General features: G+C 35.4%; 1 protein-coding gene across 3 annotated transcripts in view; it reads right to left on the bottom strand.

Moving 5' to 3' along the window:
- Positions 1-19,796, bottom strand: part of LOC149797036 (E3 ubiquitin-protein ligase MYCBP2-like) — a 340,499-nt gene that overhangs the window by 303,195 nt on the left and 17,508 nt on the right. For all 3 annotated transcript variants that reach the window (XM_089961694.1, XM_089961696.1, XM_089961697.1), the window contains exons 6-13: positions 19,076-19,214; positions 18,034-18,143; positions 16,241-16,306; positions 14,993-15,089; positions 14,479-14,549; positions 12,454-12,595; positions 6,971-7,047; positions 4,140-4,350 (exon numbers count right to left, since the gene is read on the bottom strand). In XM_089961694.1, coding sequence (XP_089817820.1) covers positions 4,140-4,350; positions 6,971-7,047; positions 12,454-12,595; positions 14,479-14,549; positions 14,993-15,089; positions 16,241-16,306; positions 18,034-18,143; positions 19,076-19,214 — 913 coding nt within the window. The remainder of the gene's footprint in view (positions 1-4,139; positions 4,351-6,970; positions 7,048-12,453; positions 12,596-14,478; positions 14,550-14,992; positions 15,090-16,240; positions 16,307-18,033; positions 18,144-19,075; positions 19,215-19,796) is intronic.

Genomic DNA, 19,796 nt, shown 5'->3' with positions numbered 1-19,796 from the left:
GTACTGGAAATAGGTTGACGTAGTTTTGAATTTCTAGGCATGATGCTAGAATTTTGAATCCTCTGAATTATATTACAATGACAACTTACAACTTGCCTGATTTTTTTAAAAGTGGATGTCGTGTAGCACAGTCTGCTTCACATACTATTTTGCTGGGCAATTGCTGACTTTGAAAAACTGTATTGCTTCATGCATATCTCCCTGTTGTTCTGCAGGCAATTGCTGACTTCTTGTATATCATGGATAAATCGCATCAGCTTTCCTCTTCTCGTGGGTACCACGGTTGTAGAGCGGCAAAAGACAGACAACAATGGGATGCTCAGTCACACAAAAATTGGACGGTGGGAAAACTTCTTAAAAAATGTGAAATTAATTTAATTGTGCTGGCTTCTCTAAAGAAGGCTAAACCTGGGTAGATTTATGAGGAAAATCTGAAGCTAATTCAAGATGGCAGCCTAACACATTAGACCCCTGAATTCTGATTCCCCCAGAAGGGAGGGTTTGCAGCAGCTCGGGATGATGTCAGTACCCACAGACTGGCCCACTTACCTAGATGAGACTGGGCTCGGTATTTCTGCCAGCCAGCCAGCGGTGAGCCTGTGGTAATCTACCGATGCAACTAATCCCTTACATTCATCCATGTGCTCAGCATCGAGAACCAGTCAACATAGTGCGCAGCCGCAAGCAATAGGAATGCTTTTTTCTATGCTCATGGTAGGTGGGGCTCCTAGAACTGGAGGGAATAATCAACAACAACAAATACACCATGTTCATGAGAGGGATACCATTCTATTGGAAGCATTATCATCTCTCCAAGCAGCAGTGATACAAATGCAAACCCACTTAAATATGACCAACAATACAGGATATCCGTGTACTGAGACACAATCGCATACCCTCGATACAGCGATGTTAGCCATGGAAACCAGGTTTAGTATCACTTATGCTGTCACCTATTTTTCTGACCATGGCGTGCCTATCTCTAACCTTCCGGATATTGACCCAGTCTGCTCACAACTGCAGAAGGAGATTATTGCAGGTAAATACATGAATTTATCTTTACTTCTAATGCCACATAAAATTTGAAGATCAGACATCCATTCAGTCAGGTCAGTGGGTATGAAGTTGGTGGGAAAGCTTCCTGGTCATACTTCAAATATTACAAAAGTCTGCGACCATAGGCTTTCCAAGAACTTGACTATTAGCAAGTTCATACTGGCATTCAGTCAGTACAAGGTGATTATGTGCGATGCCTTCCCTTCTAGAACTCAAAAATTGGATCTTTATCAAAAAGAGATGATAAAAATGCATGAACTAACAAAAGAAAGCCCAAAATTTGCACGAACAGCAGCCATTTACTGCAGCTCCATGAACATTAAAGTAGACTGGTATAGAATTGATCCCAAGCTACAAACAAATGTCTTATCTGCTTACAAGGTTGTTCCATGCCAGCATTGCCGGAGTTTTGCTCATGATTCAGACTTCTGTCACCTTACTCCACTGAGAGCAATTAGTCAACCAAGACAAAGCTCATCAGTGAATAGACAGATTACAGTAGATAGACAAGGTTCGAGAAGGATATTACACTGAGGGAAAGAAATATGTAATAATTTCAATGAAAAAAATGGTTGTTTCCAAGTAAATTGTAGTAATGCATGTGTGTACTTGACTTGAAAAAAAACTCATTCACAGCTCAAGTGTGACCTGATGACTAAGCAGGTACTACCACCTACAAAACCTCAATGACTAAATCAGGATATAGTGTTAACAACATTTCAGGCAACCACACCCATCAACATCACTAGAATGCAAGAAGTACAACACCATCCTGATAAGGAATTCATGGACTATCTTATAAATGGTCTCTGCTATGGTTTTCATATTGGACTTTCTCATCAGCCTACTTCTTCATTCGAGTGAAAAAAGTTGGTATCAGCAACATCACAACCTGATGTGGTTGACATATCGCTTAAGTATGAGCGATCCAAGAACTACCTCATAGGCCCCTTTGAAAGTCCACCATTTCCTATATTCTGCATTAGCCCCCTGGGTATAGTACAAAGCAAATATTCTGGCAAGTACATACTTATAGCAGATCTGTCGGCACCTCACAGTTCACTCGAGCATGAAAGTATCAGTGCCTTAACCAGCAATGATTTTCCTCTCTTGTACGTATAAATAGATAATGCTATTCACATTCTGGAGCACTTAGGAATGGGTGCTAATACGTGCAAGATGGATATTACCGATGCATTCAAGCTAATTCCCATACTCCCAACATTGTGGCCTCTGTATGGTGTCAAGTGGAGGAAAAAATATTATTTCTACACCAAGTTAGTGTTTGGTAGTAGAAGTAGTCCTAAGATTTTTGATACACTGTCCAGAGCGATTTTGTGGATAGCTCAACATAATTATGGTATATCACATTTCTGGCATTAATGGATGATTGTTCTGTCCACTGGTGAGCCTGATTTTCCAGATGAAAGAACAATGGCATTAATCACATTGCCTTTTAATAGGTTATCTATTCCAACTGTTCCCCACAGGACTTTAGGACCATCACCAGTCATGGAATACTTGGGTATAATTCTAGACTCAGAAAAAATGGAATCTAGATTGCCACAAGATAAGCTGAGCAGATTCGCTGCACTCTTAAAAACTTTCCAGCAAAAGAAATCTTGCACGAAGAGGGAATTACTGAGTCTGCTAGGCCATTTACATTATGCATGCTGAGTGATTGCCCCTGGTCGGTCTTTCACATTATATCTAATATCCTTGTCAACAACCATCACTGAATTGAATGATCATGTAAAAATAAATAGCGAATGTAGTCTGGATCAAAAGAGGTGGAGCAACTTTATGGCTCAATGGATTGGAATTTCTTTTTTCTTGGACTCTAAATGTTACTATTGCTACAGATTTTGAGCTCTTTACTGATGCAGCATCGACTCTCAGATTTGGTGGTTTCTTCCAAGGCAGATGGTTCCAAGGATCGTGGCTGGACAATTTGAACGCAATAGGCACAGACAAGTTGTCTATGGCCCTGCTGGAAATTTACTCCATTGTAGTTGCAGCCCATATATGGGGCCATATCCACTTGTAAAAAATTTCAAGCAAGTTGTTAAGTTGTCATCATAATATAATCCAGATGAATCAAAATTCTAGCGTCAGGCCTAGAAATTCAAAACTATATCAACATTTTTCCAGTATAGCTTATGAATGAGTCCTGAAAGACTGCTCTCCACTGCATACTACTGCAGTTCCATTCTCGGCATGCAGCATCATTTAGGCATTCTGTCCCCAATCCACTAGACTTACCGACATAACAAGTTGTGGCGACTCTGCCTCAATACCGTGGCAATTCTGCCCTAACAGTTATTTAGTCAGTTTCATACTCAAACCTCTGCAATAGGGCATGTTGGCCATTCGACCCTGACATTAGTCATACTGGTGATTCCACCTCATAGATACTGCATGCTTCTCTACATCTTACCACAACTAACCTCATGAAAAGTGGAGGGTGAGACCCAAAGAATGCCAAAGATGTATATTTATGTACCATTTTATAATGATAAATAGTTGTTAATTAAAGAGTTTGAGATTACCACGCTATTAGTTCTTCTTATGCTTTAATATATCATATATGCAGTTCACCTGACCTGTCAGTCAGTCCAGCTATAGCGATACATGAGTGTTGGGTGAACGAGCGATTTCAGTTATGGTCCGCTTGTCCACCATACCATCTATTTTACATTGTGTAAACACCCATGTATAACTGAACAATATTAAAGTAAAATTTATATTCTGAAACAAACATTCTGTGGCATTAAACCTTACACATACATAAAACAGAACACTATTAAACATACAGTTCATCATATTTTGATGAAAACATTTTGTGACATTAAATCCAACACATATATATAACAGAACACTATTAAAGTTAAGTTTATAACAGTCTGATGGAAATATTTTGTGACATTAAATCCCTATACACACAGAGAATACTATTAATGTCAGGTTTATATTATAATTTGATGGAAACATTTTGAGCAAAGACTAACAAGACAAATAACAATAAAAACTTGTACACGTTTGCGCAGTCAATACCACAAACTGCTTGATATCAGCAGACTCACATGTACTTGTGTCCCCATCTTCTCCCCTGCGTGGAGTTCCCACAAAGAACATACTACCATCTTCTGACACCAACAGGGCATGTTGTCCTTCATGACCTGTTGCTACCTGGGTGATCTTGGGTGATTTTGTGATAGGTAGCTCTGCCCATTTGCCCTGGGCTGCCCCTCCCTGCTTAATGCCCAGTGCTTGAGATTTCCCTGCGTACAGCACCTAAACATCAAACAATAACTGTCACAGAATTCCATGCCCAATTATATCTATATAAAAGCTCTACTTTAACAGTTTAGATCTGAAACAAGAGATACAGGTGGACACAAAGTGCTCACATGGGTGGCATCTACCTAAAAGCCTGTCGACCAAGAAATTTGATTTAGTCAAAGGCTTGCTGATATTGAATGTTTTACACTTTTAGCCCTATTTGATGACACATTTGTAAAACCTTTAAAGGTATCATGCCAGAATGTTTCTAACAAATTGTAGCATCTGATATAATGTCTCAAATTCTATTTATATGCCAACTGATATCTGGTTGGATGAATTTGTTCTCCAGTGGCAAATTCAGTCAAATTCTGTTCAGTGGTTCTAAAGAAGAAGTCGTCAAAAAGTTCTTCTGTTGTTAATAATAGTAAAGATGTCCATACCAGACATCTATTTATAAAAACATGACTGGCCTTCATGCAAGGATGTTTCCTGTCTAATTTGGTTGAATTCTGTTCAGCTCTTTTGTTAATAAACAGAAGAAAAAATGAAACTATTTAACGGTTAATAAATTTGTAATGGCAGCCATATTTGATGGCAACTCTGTATTATCTGTAAAAAAAATGAAAGTACTTCATGTCAGGAAGCTTTGTCAAATTTAGTCAAATTTTATTCCAATTTTCTGAAATAATGTTATTTGAAGAAAAAAAGCTATTTTTAGATAATGCCAGTCATATCTGAGGTCAGATATTATCACCTGTAAAAAAAAAAACTAAAACATCTTTATGCTAGGCTGCTTTTGGTCAAACTTTTATCAAATTCTGTTTGGTGGTTTTGAACAGTCATCAAAAGTTTTATTAATTAGTAACAGCAGCCATATTTTATGGTATGTTTGAATCATTTGAAGACAAAAATTAAATGGCCTTCATGCCAGAATGCTGTCAGATTTCGTCAAATTGATCTTAATAGTTTTTGACAGAAGACATTTAAACTTTTTTCTATTTTTATAATCAGCCATCATATTTGATAGTATAATTTGTAATAATGAGTTGTAAAAATTTGAAAGTACATCATGGATGAATGCTTTCTGTCAATTTTGACCAAATTCTACCAAATAATTGTTGAGAAGCATGTTTGAAAATTGCTGAGTGAGCACAAACTGACACTGAACAGGGACAGGGGCCATTACAACCTGCCACATATCAGGGACAATCTGTTAACATCGCTCATCATTCCATCGAGCTATGTTAACAGTCAGTAGGTATTAAATCAGTCTGCTGATGAAGTCCTTAGCAGAAGGACGAAAGTTTCAGGTTAGCTTTCTCTGTTGTTTGTATATGTAGTTGAAAAGTTAAAAAACATTGTCAAATATGAACATCACTACACAGATAAGCTTTCACCAAAGTATGCTAAAGTCGTTTAAAGATTTGTCTATTTTAAGAAATGGCATTTTCATTCAAAAATGGTAAAGTTCAGTGATTTTTTCGAAGTCAATTGAACATTTTTCTCTCTTTAGTAAAAGTGGTCACATGTGATGTTTCTACATAATTTTTACAAAAAAAAGGTCTTTGTGGTAGGATTCTCTTTCAGATTCAGTTTTTATACAGAGTGGTTGCATGTGATGTCTCTACATAATTTTTACAAAATGAAAGGTCATCATGGTAGGATTCTCCACTAAATTCTGTTTACCAGTTTTCAAGCTTTTATAGGTTTCAACTTTGTAGTAATAACAAATCAGTACCATTTGTAAAAACTTAAAAGTCCTTCATGCCTGGATGCTTCATGTCAAATTTGGTCAAATTCTGTCCAAAAGTTTTTATTAAAAAAAAAACTTCTTAGGTTTTTATACCTTTATTAATCGAGGCTATATTTCTGAAGGCAGATTTGTTTCAACTGTAATAATCTGAAATGTTTTCATAAGAGGATGCTTCTGTCAAGTTCAGCCATTGTCGCTGTTATTGTTGTTGTTATGGGGTTTAACACCATTTTTCAGCACAAGATAGGCTATACATGGTGGCCAATATAACTGGTGGAGGAAGAACCTGGAAAAACCATGGAAAGAACCACCAACTCACAAGAAGCTCCTGGCAGGCTTTCTCACATACCCACATTGGCCGAGCCCGAGCCTCGAACCCATGCAGACAGAGGTGAGATGGCAGTATTCATTAATGGTGAGCGCTCTAGACCACTTGGGGCCCCTTCAGCCATTGTCAATCTGTGGGCTGATTAGCATTATTTTGTACAATCTAAAAGGCTTTCATGCCAGGATGCTGTCTGCCCAAAGTCCAGCAATGATCCTGTAGTTTCTAAGTATTAACGTTGACAATATATTGCACACCACACAAGGGATGTAAAAATATACCTTAAGATCATTATGACCAGGTGACCATTTTTAATGACAATAGAACTTTGCATAGTATTCCAACCTTGTGAACTGATTTCATAATTCTGTGTATTAAATAATAAAATATAACAGTAAATAATTAATTATATCAGTCTTCTTATGCAAGGAAGTATTTACATTTAAATTTAATAATTTTAAGTTTTCCACATATTCTCAGGACTACTGCGATGTTGAAAAATTAAAAGGAAAGTTCATACAGATAAGCTACTGTCCAAATGTCGTACTTACTTTTCCCCCTGTCGTCTTTATCAGAGAAAATTCCTTGGCCCCTGTAACTATGCCAATATCTTCATCCAGTCCTGTGCCTAATAACACAAATATGGAAACTAAATAATAAGGTTTTATTTTTTTAGTGTATCATTTCCCATAACTATTTCAATGAATTGTTTGCATTAAGAAAAATGAAAAGACTACTTGCAAAATATGCACATCAATTTTTACAACAGTGAAAGATCATAATAATTAAATACTATATAATGCAAACATGTACAATGGAATAAGGTATGATAAACACAACACAATATTTGAATATACCAAAAAAAGAGACTTAGGTTCAAAAAGTAATTAAGATAAGTATGAAGTTAAACAATACAATTAAATGACACACAATACATAGGTTCAATATAAACTTTATTGTAAATATAAATAATCTTTGGCATAACAGGAGCAAATCCTGTCACAGCACCAGCCGAGCTCTGAACTGTTTCTATAGGAATACCTCAGGAAGAGAGACTTGGGGATTTTGTAGGGTTGTGAAGAGTGTCCAACACCTATATGTTGAGCTGCAAGGGACTGATATGAGGTATGTAGGGACACTGATAACCAAAACTCCATAAGTCTGATCCTGACGATTGCTATGAAACAAACATCAGCCGATACTCCGTACATGCACCATAGGAAGCAAGTATGAAGTATATGGACATAAAAGTTGAGTACATTTAATTATTATATGCTCATTTTTTTCCCCGTTAACTTTACATTGTCGGAATCATTCAGTATTCCCCAATACTGAACGCGCACGACAATACACATATAGCATTCATGTGAATAAAGGAACTATTTTCTATTGTAAACAAACAATGATGCAGACACCAGCACTTTTGATTTGTAAATAAATCATATACACTCACGTAAAAGGCTCTTTACGTTGTGGTTATTTAAATTTGTTTCTGAATGAACTAAAACATGTTTCGTGGACTGCAAAAAAAAAAAACAACAGCTGTTTTGGCGCATTCCGCGTTGATACAATGTTACGGATTTAGGCTAACTACATTATATAAAAGACGGACAATTATGTCCTTACAAATAACATACAAGTGACAAGGAATATACTGTATTCTTTATCTGGTGATAAGAATGGCAAAATACAATATACTTACAGTTTTACATCCTGAATCTCCTCAAAATGTTTTTTCTTAATTCTGCAAATCGGAATTGCATGAGCCATGTCATAGGTTTTCAATCTGGATTACACGTTTCGAAAGTGTGCTGTAATTTCGATAAGTGCAATTGCATCCTCCTTACTGCACTCAAAATGATGTTGTTGTTGTTGTAGGGTTTAACGCCATTTTTCAGCACACGATAGGCTATGTATGGCGGCCAGTATTAATGGTGGAGGAAGAACCCGGGAAACCCCCGGGAAGAACCACCGACCCACGAGAAGCTACTGGCAAGCTTTCTCACATACCCACATTGGCCGAATCCTGGACTCGAACCCACGCAGACAGAGGTGAGACACTCAAAATGAAATATACATTAAATTCCATAGCGTCTTTTTGAAAATTGCAATTGAAAGACTTCATATTTTCCCACGTTATCATTTCAAACATTCAATGACAGAAACAGAAACACATTTGCAACGTAAACACGTTTCTCCCGCGCCCTTCAACCCGATGTATTTCATGTATAATTTGCACAGATGAATCCAGTCCAAAATCACAAACCTTCATCAAATCGAACAAAATACCAAAATATATTCACTCCAGATCAAATGGAAAACTCATTGCAATGCGCATTCATTCACAATATGACTGCAAATTTCAATTTTAACTAGACACACCATTTTCTTTCGAAAGTTATGTCGAGCGCAAGACTAAGTTCAAATTTATCTGGGTGGAGTTATGTGCGTATTAATAATGATGTCATTTTGTAATGTCAAATCTGCACTTGTGTATTTAGTTTGGAATACGGCATTCATTCATTTACATTGTTTCTTGTAGTGTATTTTGTTTATATAATTAAACCTTAGGTAGAATAAAAAAAATGAGCATATAATAAAAAGGTTACTGCATTTGTATGGGAAAATATAAACTCGTTTTGTCGGAAGGATATACTGCACTCACAAGTTCGTGCAGTATTCATTCCGAAAACTCATTCCTATTTTCCCATACAAATGCAGTAACCTATAAGTACTGACACAAACTGGGGGGTCAAAAAGCAAAGTTGTGAATGCATGAAACATGGCAATGGCCCAAACTAAGTGAAGGTAGCTCTGTGACTATGGAACAGTGTGACTGTAACAAAGGCCCCCATTTTAAGGAAATGTAAGGATAAAGAAAGATAATAATGACTGATAATGCAATAACAGAATTAATAAAGATATATAATTAATAAGCAAATGTTGCATCTTTGAGTAGTAAAAGCAAAGTAAGGGCTATAAGTAAATAAATCATCTAAGATTAACATTCTCAAATTTTCTGGCCATTTTCATGACATCTCCTGCAATGAAGCCAATATATCCCATGCTGACTAACAGTCTGGGGCAAGCTGATTGGAAAAATGAATGTGTCATTGGGAAATTTTAACTTTCCCAAATATAAGGAATATTATACCCTCATAAGAGTAAAAAATAGTGCAAATGAAATATGGGATGTATTCATGAAAATGTGCTGTATTTATTTTTAAAAATCAGCTTATTTTAATTTAGTTTAACTATTTTTTTGCTCATTAAAAATATCCACCAATCATTAAAGTTATCAAAAAAGATTTATTCAGTACTACACAAAAGATGAAAAAAAAGGCAAACGTGAATTTATTGCTGGAGAAAAGAATGCACTGACAATAAGTTGAGCAACGATAGGTCCATAGATATGATTGCAGGCTCTTAATTCGAACTACAGCCACAATAATTAAAACAAGTTTTGGAAATGATAGTAGTGTTTTAATGACTTATTTACATATCTGAATAATTTCTAGTTTTTATCCATTTAATTATTTGCCAAACAGCAAGGATGTAGAGTCTCCTGTAAAATTACCAAATAAACTATAAACAGAGCTTGTGGGCAGTTGTATTCGTTACACTGATAGCAATTAGGAGATATCCCTGAAGTTAATCATGACAGATGAGCAGAGTTGAAATAAATACCAAACTTTCTTATCTGAATATGCACAGAATGTATTCAGATAGGATTAGAATGTTCATCATTGTTGATGAAGTTATCAAATCCACCCCCTTTTCTTTGCCCACTTTAGTATTTACTGACAATCACCCCACTCTAACAGAGTGGCGTTAAAAATAAAGTGAATCCAAGCTGTCAAATTCTAATTCAATTACATTTTATGGACGAGGATTCGGACTGAAAGCAAACAACGTATGTTTTATTTTCCCTGTTTATCTCAAACTCAGTAGGAATGTATATATTCCTCTAATTCTGAACATAGACTGTATACACAAATAATGAGGGGTAAAAACATGAATACCTATTCAGTTAAAGGCAGGAAAAATCTCAAAACTGTAACTACCAAGTGATTTGTTCACAATCTAAATCACACTGGCATGTGGCCAAAGTAATCTAATAAAATTCTGTTATACTGATTGCAGGCCTCAAAAACTCATATATGCTAGATTGTCTGACAGGACTGACTTTTTTTAAACAATTACCCAAATTAGACATTGAGACTTTATACTAAGCCTTAAAACAATTAACATTTTAAACCTAATAAATAAATGTTTGAACTGAAACCTACACAAATGTATTGACCTAATCTTGTATGTATGCTGTACACTGTAATATGTTTGACATGGCTAGGGACATCTGTAAACAGTATCATCTAACCTCAGCCTGAGCAAGCTACCAAAACACTAGATTCCATTCCTCAACTAAGTTTGGTAGTGGACCATTTGGTTACATGGTTAAAGAGGCAATCCCAACAAACAGTTAAGTAATTTTTAGAAAATGTACAATATCTGCAAAAGTATGTGGAATTCTATGGTGCTAAACTTATGCACAGCTTAAATAGAATGGAGCAATCTTTATTGTAAAAGCAAGCTCCTTGGCCCCATGCAACTTAAATGTTCTCTTCCAAAATCATGTCAACTGGCCTATATGCACCAAAGAGATATGACACTGACATCTGCATTTCTGATTTTAAGGAAAAACGATAGTGTCAGATTTTAAGCATATTTATAATTCCATAGTTCTGTGATTCTTCAAAAACCTGACTGAAAGACCAAATAAGAAAATATATTGGAATTAAGTTTACACGGTAACATGATCGGATGAGGGTGGTGGATGGTATTAGTGTGCATGACTTACTATAACTCTTCCTGATGGAATCAATATCCTACAACATTTAAAAACTGCTTTTGACATTTTGCTTGATTATTACATAAAGGTTTTTGTTAATTTGATGTGACCATGTTGTTCATCAATTTGCATCACTATTTAAATTCTGACTTTCTGATTACCATATATACTCAAATATAAGTCAAGTCAAACTGCAACTAACAAAGATCCTGTTCTGCAATTGCACAATGTACCTGCAGATCAGGATCTATGTTGTTTGTTTTACTGATTACTCCTAACAAACTGCACTAACCCAGATCTGCCAGCACACTATGTGCCTGCAAATCTGGGTCTGTGCAGTTTGTAGTTTGACTTGACTTACAAGCAAGTACCAACGGTACCTTGAGAGTTAGTTTGAATTTCATGTGATTTAGCAAATTTGATGTTGCTCCTTGTGAACTAACTCAAAACATTTATATTCCATCCTGTTTGTATTGTTTACAGACTGATATCACACTCACTACGCAAACAACAATATTTCAAATGGAGCAAATTATTTTAAATATTTGCCAAAAAGTAATCTGATATAGTTCATTATTTGTTTCAGCTCTAGAGACCTGTAACGGAAATCTCATAAGTTTTGTAATTCACAATTATCACCAAGTCACCCTGAAATCAACAATGTGTATCAAACCGATCTTTGACAGTAAGCCTAATAGACTGGCCAGGCAACTTGGCCAATATAATAAATGGGGAGGAGCATATTCATTTACTGCCACCAGCTGCTAGAACTTGAAAGATGGTGAATTAAATACTCAGAAATATTAGGACTATAATGTAACTGAAAACTTTAAATGTAAATATTTAGCCCTTATTTGTTAGATTTAATTTCAAATAATAATCATTCACATTATCATGTTTACACAAAAAATGTATGACTCATGACTAACTCCAAAAAAGGAAGTTACAAACTATGACAGTGATTTGTCTAGAATAAAGGATTGATAGATAAATAAAACTGGGGCATGTACATAACAGCTGTAGTACATACTAATGCATAATAAAGGTGTTGATATATGTCCTATGGTGAGATATAAATATATACAGGTGCAAAATTATTAGGCATTTGAAAAGTTAAATCAGTTCTCGAGACCTTCCCATCATTCATTTTGGCATCTTGTTTGCATAAGATGACATGATACTTGCATATAGTTCGCCTGTCTGTTTCCAGGTCATATGATGACATTCCAAATACATCCACACATTTCCTGGTCAACTTCAACGGTACCTCACTGACAATCTGCATTGGTGATGTCTGCGGGTTGAACATTCTCACAACAAAACTGTCCTGTAATTGGATCAAAACTTGTTTAACAATATTTGTCATATATAGGCTGGTACATCAAGTATAGCTTTAACATGACATATTTTATTTCACTTATCCAAGACAAACGGATACTGTTATTGAGTCTATGTTCTTAAAGTAAGTAACAGAAAAGAGTGAAAAGCAGCAAGTTTTGTAAAATTCAACAAATAATTTACTTCCCAAAAATACAAAGTGAAAATGAGGAAAAAAGAACTTATGGTATTGCAAATTAAAACCCAAAATAATCCCAAGAATTACAGACAGAAGTCATAGTATTTCAAAGTCCTGAATAAAATTCAGTAGAAGTCCAGAATAAATCCAAAAAACTGAAGGCAATGCTGTGTCTGTGATAGCTTGTAGAGTGTTAATGTGTCAACAGTCTTTTACTGAATCACAGTAATATAATTCCAGGTTTGAATTCCTCATGGGTCAGTGGTTCTTTCATTGGTTTTCCCGGGTTCTTCCACCGCCATTAATACTGGCCGCCATGTATAGCCTATTGTGTGCTGAAAAATGGCATTAAACCCTACAACAACAACAACCAGGTTTGAATTCACCATAAATTCCAGTGAATGTCTCTATCCAAGACTTTTATCAGAGCACTTTTGTATTTTCAGAGATAATAATCTCCTGAATTCAATAATTTGAAGAATAAAATTTCTGGCTCAAAAATGAAATACTGGACACAACATATAATACAACTTGGAAGTGTTAGATCTTAAAGCAGGACTACAAAATCCTCTCAGTTACAAGATTATATAGTTCTCTATTTGACCTCAGGTCACAATTATTTTCTTAAAAAAAACTATTACCTAATGGAAAATAACCATCTAGAATGATCCTGATGTTTACAAAATAAAAACCTGAACCCAGATTATGTAAAATACACTAAGGAAATTCCAAAACCTAGTCCAAGACCCAAACAAACATATTTACTTCTATAAATAATAATACTGATTTTAAACCCATATACAAAGAGAATAATTTGGTTATGTATTAGTTGTTTGCAGAATAAATTCCATTCAGGTCAAACGGAAATCAACTCAGTTTTCAACAAGGTCAAGACCAACATACAATGTTACATTGTAATAGCATGTAATGAAATAAATATTAAAATAAAACTAACAAACAAAGCAAGAATGCAATGTCTTAACATCAATGCCTATGCCAGAAACAAAGACAATATTGTCAGAAATGTGTCATTTATGTTTTCCCTGTGTTTTGCAGGTTAGACAAATTGAATGTAATAATATGGACAAAATCAAGTTAAACTGGGATGGATATAGTATTCAATATGAAGCTAAGAACATAATAAATACATCAGCATGGTTGATAAAAACATATCTGTACACAAAAATTCTGCCAATGATATGTATTGCCTGGTCTGCAGTGGCACAGTCTAAATACCAAAAAAGGTCACCACAGCAAGAAAAGTAGGTTTTAGTGACCTTCTTTTTAATGCCCACATTAAGTTTTATTATTTTATGAGCAAACTGAGAACTAGAATTCACCACAAAAGCTCAATGTAATCTGTGGAGCATAAAAAAGAGGTCAGTGTATTCTGCTTTCACCTATGGTGTGTATTACCCACAAGATGAATGCATTCATCAAGTTCAATGACTGTACATATAAAAGTCTGATAAAGTGAGTTCAATGCAAATGCTTCATGGCATTATTATAAGTAAGTTACTGTGAACTGCTTCTGTCCATATTAAGTAGATATCAAGTTAAATTTAGAAACTGAATGTTCATTGCTTATACCACTACCACTTATAGTGCCACTGGAAATGTTATATTTGTGTCTTGCCTATGCTGTATTGATGACATTTTTTTCTTCAACAAAGGTAATGGTATGTAATACTTACATCTTTTGCTGCTGTTATTTGTCCAATATGTTCTCCATCACAAAACATTGCACAAGGTCCAACCCAGTGCCCTACAATTAATTGGAACATTCTGGTCAAACTATTGAATATTTCTCTGATTCCGTTTAAAATCTTGTTATCGTATGTATCATTGTTACCGTATACATATCAAAATACATTTAAAATATTTCTACCCAGATGTTAATAATTATAAGGCAAATTTGGGATATGAACAAGTTAAATCTTAAAGACATCCAATTTTCTGTTTTACACCTGGTTACACGTAGAAGATAGATGGCTTGGGAAATTGTAAATAAATCTTTCATCGTTATAATATGAAGAATGATATGAAGTAGTTCAGATATTTCAAAGGTATTTGACAAACTGTATGAACACTATTCACTGCTGAAGTAAATGTGTGTGTTGTACACATAAAAAAATGGCTACATGTATCGCACAAATACAAATGATAATTCTGCAAATGTTCTTCATTCCTTTAAACTGTTGTACCTACCATCAAAGTCATACGTCTGTTCCATTTCAAGCGTCTCATTATTTATTGCACACAAACTTGGAGAGGTATTGTTGTCTGATAGGCACAAAAGTTTGCCCTAGTAAATAGAAAGAAGAAAAAAACAGTCACAAAAAAGTATTTCTAATCAAAAAGTAATCAATTGTCAGATACTATCTCTAGCATTACTAGGTTCAAAAACGTTTTAAAAGAAAACTTTCCAGGTATTTTTTTGCAGGTTCTTACTATGTTGAAATTGATTTTTTTAAGGTTCACTTGTGACCCTTACTGACTGGAATCAAAAATATTTTGGCAGAAAATTGAGACCTAGAGCTCTTTATTTTTACAACATCATTGAAAGCAATTCTACTTAACAATGAAAACATTCATAATTTACTGAATTATTGTAAAAGTATCAAAGTTTGGGTGCCCACAGAAATATTTGCCCAGATCTATAATGTACCCATGGCACAGTCATTTCTTTTCCAAATTCTGGGAACAGACTGTACTGAAACCTGATCAATTACCAAAATGGAGAACTGTTTTGCCACATTTATATAAAAGTTTTATTATATGATACATACTTCTGCACTTTTGCCACATTTACTTTAATAATTTTTATAATAAATATTGACAGGATTTGTGTTGCAATCTCAATCTATTAAATTTCTCCACTGCTAAATTAACTCCACTCATAGATCACTCAGTTACTTTTATAAATTTAAGTAAATTTGTAGTTTCTCTTGTTAAATATCTTCTTAATCCTTTCGCCTCTTTCAAAGTATCTTTTGTTTTTCTTGACCCTTCTATATTTTCTGTTTTCTTGCCCCATTATATTTCACTTATACAATGAACAAGCCTGTTCATAAAAGAAAGGCTAGCTACATTTCATCAAGGCTCTAATGTAACAGATAAGGTCATAAATCAGAAAACAATTTTCTCGTATTCTTGTCTTGCAGATATGGTCTTCAATTTTGCAATTGTAATTATAACTGATTTATGTCACTTGACATGAGATATATACAATAAATATTCTGTTTTGTTCCATTTCAAAAGCCAGATGCCAAACTGCTTAGGATGGTCATAAACCCCTATATTAAACTTCCAACTTCCGACAGTTATGTCTTACTGAAATGAACACTGTGATATCTACATAAAATGTACATAATCCTGACTATACAACTGGACCAGTGACTGAATCTTTAGAAATGCCATAATCAATACTCATAAGTGTACATGCTCTTTACTTACCCCTGCATAAGCAAGCCATACATTCCTGTTGGCAGGAAAATCCTTTTTGTGGCTGTAAATATGCCCCTTGTGACAGAAACAAAATACTGTCATTAATATGCATATAAACAAGAACTAAACCAGAATTGGTTCCTGAGAATACAGGATACCCATGCTGACCTACAAATTTAGTCACCAAAAAGACCTGATGATCATTTTCTGGCTTAGAGCCATATATGGTTTAATTGTAAAGTAAATTATTCCTTTTTTAAAATGCAGATTTTGTTAGCCAGAAAAGTGACATATAAATTTGGAATCCCTTCTGCTGAGGATATTGGAACAATCCAAATCATGCATTAAAATGCAAAAAAAGGACTGTTTAATGATGTGAAATGACATTATACATGCTTCTAAGGTGCAAAGAACTAAAAGTTGAATAAATTAAGTAGAGGTGATTAATGTTGTTGTTGTTGTTGTTGTTGTAGGATTTAACGCCATTTTTCAGCACAAGATAGGCTATACATGGCGGCCAGTATAACTGGTGGAGGAAGAACCCTGGAAAACCAAGGGAAGAACCACCGACCCACAAGAAGCTACCGGCAGGCTTTCCCATGTACCAACGTTAGCCGAGCCTTGGACTCGCACCCACGCAGACAGAGGTGAGATGGTAGTGATCCGTAACGGAGAGCGCTTTAGACCACTCAGCCACTCGGGGCCCCAGGTGATTAATGAAAACCTGACCAATTTAATCGGGTTGATGACCACACCCATGTTGTAAGAGGGTTATGACATAATGAGGCATTTTACAGAGAGGGACCACAGTAATCCTTCACAGCTTCCTCTCCATTTTCACTTGGGGACATAGAACAGGGCATTTTTGCTGAAAATTATACTGCAAACTGAATGCATTTTGCTAGCTGACAAACACGTTAATGGAGAACATCCTAGCTGATAAACATGTTAATGTAGAACATCCTAGCTGATAAACATGTCAATGTAGAACATCCTAGCTGATCAACATGTCAATGTAGAACATCCTAGCTGATCAACATGTCAATGTAGAACATCCTAATGTAGAACATCCTAGCTGATAAACATGTAGAACATCCTAGCTGATCAACATGTTAATGTAGAACATCCTAGCTGATCAACATCTTAATGTAGAACATCCTAGATGATAAACATGTTAATGTAGAACATCCTAGCTGATCAACATGTTAATGTAGAACACCCTAGATGATAAATATATCAATGTAGAACATCCTAGCTGATCAACATGTTAATGTAGAACACCCTAGATGATAAATATATCAATGTAGAACATCCTAGCTGATCAACATGTTAATGTAGAACATCCTAGCTGATCAACATGTTAATGTAGAACATCCTAGCTGATCAACATGTTAATGTAGAACATCCTAGATGACAAACATGTTAATGTAGAACATCCTAGCTGATCAACATGTTAATGTAGAACATCCTAGCTGATAAACATGTTAATGTAGAACATCCTAGCTGATAAACATGTCAATGAAGAACATCCTAGATCACAAACATGTTAATGTAGAACATCCTAGCTGATAAACATGTTAATGTAGAACATCCTAGATGACAAGCATGTTAATATAGAACATCCTAGATGAAAAAACAAGTGATATTATAGAAAAAGCAATCAAACCAACTAAAAAAACCTGCCAAGAGTAAAGGTCACACAAATATTTATATTAAAATGTTAATAAAAATGCTGATATTTTAAAAATGACTTTCCATATATTAGTTTCAGTTAGCCACCCTTGTGAAAATTTGCCACTTACTTTGACTGTACCACTGTAACCTGACCCCACTTTATACAGGCCTGTCTTGTTAAGAACATACAGGTGCTTGCCATCACTAGACAAGGCTGTGGTACTGCTATCATCAGACCCTGAAAAGTTCCACAATCAGAATTAAATGAAAAAGAATGGATGGGCAAACAGATATGTAACATGAAAAATTCAGCAGTTTGTCAACACACTTTTCTAAGATATTCACTTCCCTTGTCCCAAGACACTAATGAGGAGGGTTAAACAAAGTTTAAAGAACACACTGCTCAAAACTGCAAACATAAAACAATATCCTAAAGTTTCATGTCTCTATTTGTATTGGTATTGGGGGACTATAACAGTACTAACACACACGCTTGAAAACATGCTTGCAAATACACTTATATTAGACATACATAAGAAATCAGTTTGTCTGTTAGTATGGATCTGACTATAAATACAAAAATATTTCTTTAGCTGGTTTTGTAGGACACTATTTATTTCTCTCTTGATTCCTGGATAATATACCTTGCAACAATCACAACACCTGCTCTTGCAAGCTTTGCTGTCATTTGCCATGGATTTTACATTATGTCCCTTGCACTGGTGCAATTGTCACTAGTAAAATAGAAGAAACTGTACCAAATAATAACAATCCATAAGGACAATGTTTTGACTAGCTGGGCCATGTGATGTACAAAAATATTACTGCCTTTTCCCTTTGAAACTGTTCTCATATTGAGTTATCTGGTGTGGTCTTGTGCCTTTGCCTTTGGCTCTGGCACCAAATCAGATCAAAGAGCTATATAAGAGAACAGCTCCGTTAGATGAAGGCCATAACAGAAGAATTATATGGCCTCAATTTCAGCTAACTGCATGAAATGCAAAACCATTGCAGAGTCTTACCCGCTTGTATCACCATTCAATTAGATTAAGAGGGAATTTGTTTTCCATCCAAAATTTTATGGAGGATATTCCCTTATGTCAGACCACGCTTCTGACACAACCTATGATAATAGTGAAAAACATGGATTAAAAATACTAAACCACTTACCCACTGGTGGGCAGTCAAGCTTAAAGGAAAAAAGCTGAGAGGATTCCTTCACTCCCTGTGAAAACCAGTCTGGGAGCTGGGTCTTCCCCAATAACACTGCCTGGACACTTTTTTGTAGGGATGCCAAGATCCCTGGCACCTGCAGGACAAGCACAAGTGAAGTTATCATCTCACCTTCAACAAAATATAATCTTTATGGCTTGGGCTGCATTAGCTTTTCACCAAATCAATTTATCCAGTTTTCCAAAGTTACTGATATAACACAGGCTCCCAAAAGACAGAGAACTGTCTGTACGCACACTAACTTTGAGCAAGGCAACACTCAAGCACATAAACTTTATAGTTCAGTGTTCCATTAGCAAGTATAATAAGTGTATTAAATGTGTATCATGTGTTCTGAATCTTGCAGTATAACACAAAATGCATATACAGTAGTCCCCCTCTTGAACGGTCCCCCCTGACCAACGGCCACCTGGTCCTTACGGCCATAATCCGTTGGCACCGACGAGTTTGTGTTAAAAAGTACCCCTCACGAAAGGCCACCAGGATAACGCAACCAGCGGCCAGCATATTAGTGCAATAATATAAAATTTACCCCTCACAAGCAGCCGCATTTTATTTTAATATGTATCCAGAACCAGTATTTTATTCATAATGTATGTTGAGTAATCAGATTTCTGTTTCCCGATTTCAGGTTTTTGTTACTGAAAGAAGTGTTGAC

This window comes from Sinohyriopsis cumingii, chromosome 6 (genome assembly GCF_028554795.1).
Source record: "Sinohyriopsis cumingii isolate HCF-2022 chromosome 6, ASM2855479v2, whole genome shotgun sequence".
NCBI classification, from domain to species: Eukaryota; Metazoa; Mollusca; class Bivalvia; order Unionida; family Unionidae; genus Sinohyriopsis; species Sinohyriopsis cumingii.
This window is presented reverse-complemented; position numbering and strand designations above follow the sequence as displayed.